Source organism: Nymphaea colorata, chromosome 11, assembly GCF_008831285.2.
Source record: "Nymphaea colorata isolate Beijing-Zhang1983 chromosome 11, ASM883128v2, whole genome shotgun sequence".
Classification (NCBI taxonomy): domain Eukaryota; kingdom Viridiplantae; phylum Streptophyta; class Magnoliopsida; order Nymphaeales; family Nymphaeaceae; genus Nymphaea; species Nymphaea colorata.
In genome coordinates, this window is record NC_045148.1 from 16,111,193 (window position 1) to 16,114,421 (window position 3,229).

Below are 3,229 nucleotides of genomic sequence, written 5' to 3' on the forward strand. Positions count from 1 at the left end.
TGGTCACATCAGCTCTTGTAATTTTGTTGCAACGGTGAAAGTTTTGACATGGAAATGCTCATGAAATGCCTATAAGTTCGGAGACCATAGTAAAACAACAGAATTTCCTTGAACGTGGCACCATGCTCGATCCAGGGTCCAACACAAGGGTTGCCACAAGATCCATGACTAAGCTAATTTCCGAACATTTACTGTGAGTAACGCCATTGAATATTATATGATATCGGCTAGGACTCCGGACAATATTCTACCTGAAATTGAGTAACTGAGTTACGGTAATCAAACATAAAAATGAAAAGGTTGAGCCAATAAAATACTAGAACGAAAGGTTTCTCTTTTTATTGATTCATAAGAGAAACAAATCAACAGGGGGCCTGCCATTTTCCAACAATAAAGGCATTAGGGAAAGAGTAAGCAGCAACTTCAAGCCGGCGGTCTTAATAACTCGATCGCGGAAGAAGCCGACAACCTCTATATTCTTTACCATGAAATTGTGCTCATTCGTGGCTGGAAAGTAGCGGCAAAATGCAGGAGAACTTAAAGAAATCGAAGAAACTAAAACCGAACAGACACAAGGGAAGACGGAGCGAGCAATAAGGGGAGTGATCGTCTTGTGTGTCTTCCGGCCACTTAATAGGGCTTGTAGGCAATGAAGCTGATGCACTGGACCTGGCGAACGTTGTCGAAGCCGATGATCCGGACGAAGCTGTTGGGGTATTCCTTCTTGCACTCAGCAAGCTCTCTCAGGACCTGGGCGGAGTCATTGCAGCCAAACATGGGCAGCTTCCACATGGTCCAGTAGCGCCCGTCATAGTACCCTGGGAGGCTGCGGTACTTGCGGAAGACGTAGCCTTCCTGCAATTTTTTAGCCAAGATCCATTAACACTCGTGTCCTATCTTTTCTTGTGTGATGAACCTACTTAGTGTTTGTTTACAGGTCCTGGTTTCTGCAAGGATACAGGTAACATGTCCAACCACTTAACTCACCTCAGGTTTATGACCAATATGGGCCTATGGATACATATGAATGTAGGCTATCTTTGCTCATTGATCAAGAACACTATGTTTGGGCTTAATTTACAGAGAAATTAAGATGCCTGATCAAGCTGTGGTCATGAAAAAGTCCCTACTTCAGCTTTGTGCAAGAACAGTATGTTGGATCAGCTGCGGTTACTAGCTCAAGGCCAGCTAACGTCCCGCTCTCTCCATACAAACTCCATAATCTTTCCGCATCTATGTCCTATTTTTTGAGTTATGGCCTACCCCATGTCCGGAACTAGTTCCAAATAAAGAAGATGAATCAAACTGTTATAATCAGAACACGAACTGCTTATTTGAATTGCAAGAGAGAGAGTCTCACGTCGCTGAATTCCAAGCAGGGAATCCATTTATTCTTGAGCAAGTAGTCAACCTCCTTAGCAAGTTCCTCAAGGGAAAGAGGAGGGAGGTAAGAGAGAGTCTCAAACTTCTTGTTGTTGTATGGTTGCCACACCTGCACATCAAAGCAGTTCCAATTCAGTGATTAATTTGTCTAAGCCATAAAAAAATTTCTCCAGTTGACTGCGACACATTAGCAGCCCTTCAATTGGTAAAACTCTTCATGTCAAGATCAAGACTATAAATGCACTACTTGATCCGATTAATTATGGGGCGAGAAATTGAGATCTAGCTACCAGTCCACCACAGTAGTGGATGCACATGCAAATGTACCACTCAATCAGCTTTCGGCTCCCACCATCTACTGAATGTTCTGTTTTCGTGGTCAAACATGTTCCTCCTACCACGTTAGAGTTGAGAAAAACTGAAAAAGTATTCATTTTGTTTTCTTATCATGACATTATCGATGGCAGCTTTGAACATTTACTACTTCCGTCCCATGTGTTTTTGTATAGGACGGATTTTTTGTAATCTTCTGTACCCAAACATTACACATGAAACCTGCTTCGTCCAGTGCAACACCTCGAATCAGAGAACGACAGAAATGAAAGTGATTCAGACGAATTTCGAGAAAGTAAAAGTGTCGTTAATGTAAAGGAGATACGGAGAAAAATGTGTTGCCCCGTCTTACTCACCTTCATGCACTGCACGCGTCCGCCATTGCTAGGGAGAGTAGAGAGGTCACCAGCAGGCTTGCGGGTGGCCGGGAAGGCGGCAGAGGACTTGAGCCCATTGAATGGTGCGACGGAGCTCGATTGAGCCGGGCCAGCCCTGTTGATGGTGGCTGCAGCAGCAGAGGAAACCATCAAGGAGGAAGCCATTGTTCCTGCGCAATTTCTTGCAGACTTCTCTCTGCAACTCAAGCTTTGATCACTGGATCGCTCGCTTGCTTGGGACGCCCTACACTGCTACAGCATCCTATTTATAGACTTCCTTCTCGTCTCCTCACCTCAAAATCGGACGGCCCGCAGTGGCTCCCGGAAAGATTGAGCGGCATCTCACCTTCTCGACCCAAAGGCGATGTACGTTCCAGCGCGATGGCCACACACCAGGATGAACCACTAATATTATAGCCTTATCGTGAGTCTGCATGCACGTCCGCCACGTGTCAATAGCTTAAGCATCTTATCTCCCATGGGGTAAATGTTCGAGAAGAATTCGAGTGTTCGTCTGGTACCAGAGCTCAGATAAGCTTTCTTCCAATACTCTTGGCGACCATGACGTATAATTTAATTATAAAATTTTTAAAGTTCGTGGAAGAGAAATAAATGGAAGATGATGTAAAATTTGCTAAGTAAAAGTTTCAACTTAAGGGTGGTAATCCTCTTGCTGACCTAGAAAATGATAATTTTTTTTATCAACTTAATGTGAAATGTGGTCTCTATATATATATATATATATATATCTATATCTATATATATATATATATATATATATATATATATATATATGCCCTTGTATATACATATATTTGCGTGTGGGAAATATATGGTATTCCAGATGAACAATGTGCACCACTTGATGTCTAGTGGTCTGGATATGCGTAACCATTTTCCAGGGGGCCCTACCTCACCTGAAAGTTCATCTTCCTTGTGGGATAGTCCATCAGGTGCACCTCGATATTGTGTGATCAGGTTTCTTGCGCTTTCCATACATGGAATCCCTCCCAATTTTTGGGCATTGGGTTGTTTTTATGTGGTAAAGGGCTTGGCTTCACGTGACATTGATGAAATTCTCTGCATATATTTTTCGCCTTTTTCTCTTTTCCTACTGAGAGAAAATTTTGTGTTAT

At 42.9% G+C, this 3,229-nt stretch overlaps 1 protein-coding gene across 1 annotated transcript; it reads right to left on the minus strand.

Annotated features, from left to right (window-relative positions):
• Window positions 1-314: 314 nt before the first annotated feature.
• On the minus strand, window positions 315-2,343 carry LOC116263812 (ribulose bisphosphate carboxylase small subunit, chloroplastic 5-like). The gene is made up of 3 exons (XM_031643600.2): window positions 2,073-2,343; window positions 1,361-1,492; window positions 315-855 (listed from the first exon to the last, which is right to left on the minus strand). The coding sequence occupies exons 1-3, from the start codon at window positions 2,256-2,258 to the stop codon at window positions 631-633; spliced, it is 543 nt and encodes a 180-aa protein (XP_031499460.1). The 5' UTR covers window positions 2,259-2,343; the 3' UTR covers window positions 315-630.
• Window positions 2,344-3,229: the final 886 nt, after the last annotated feature.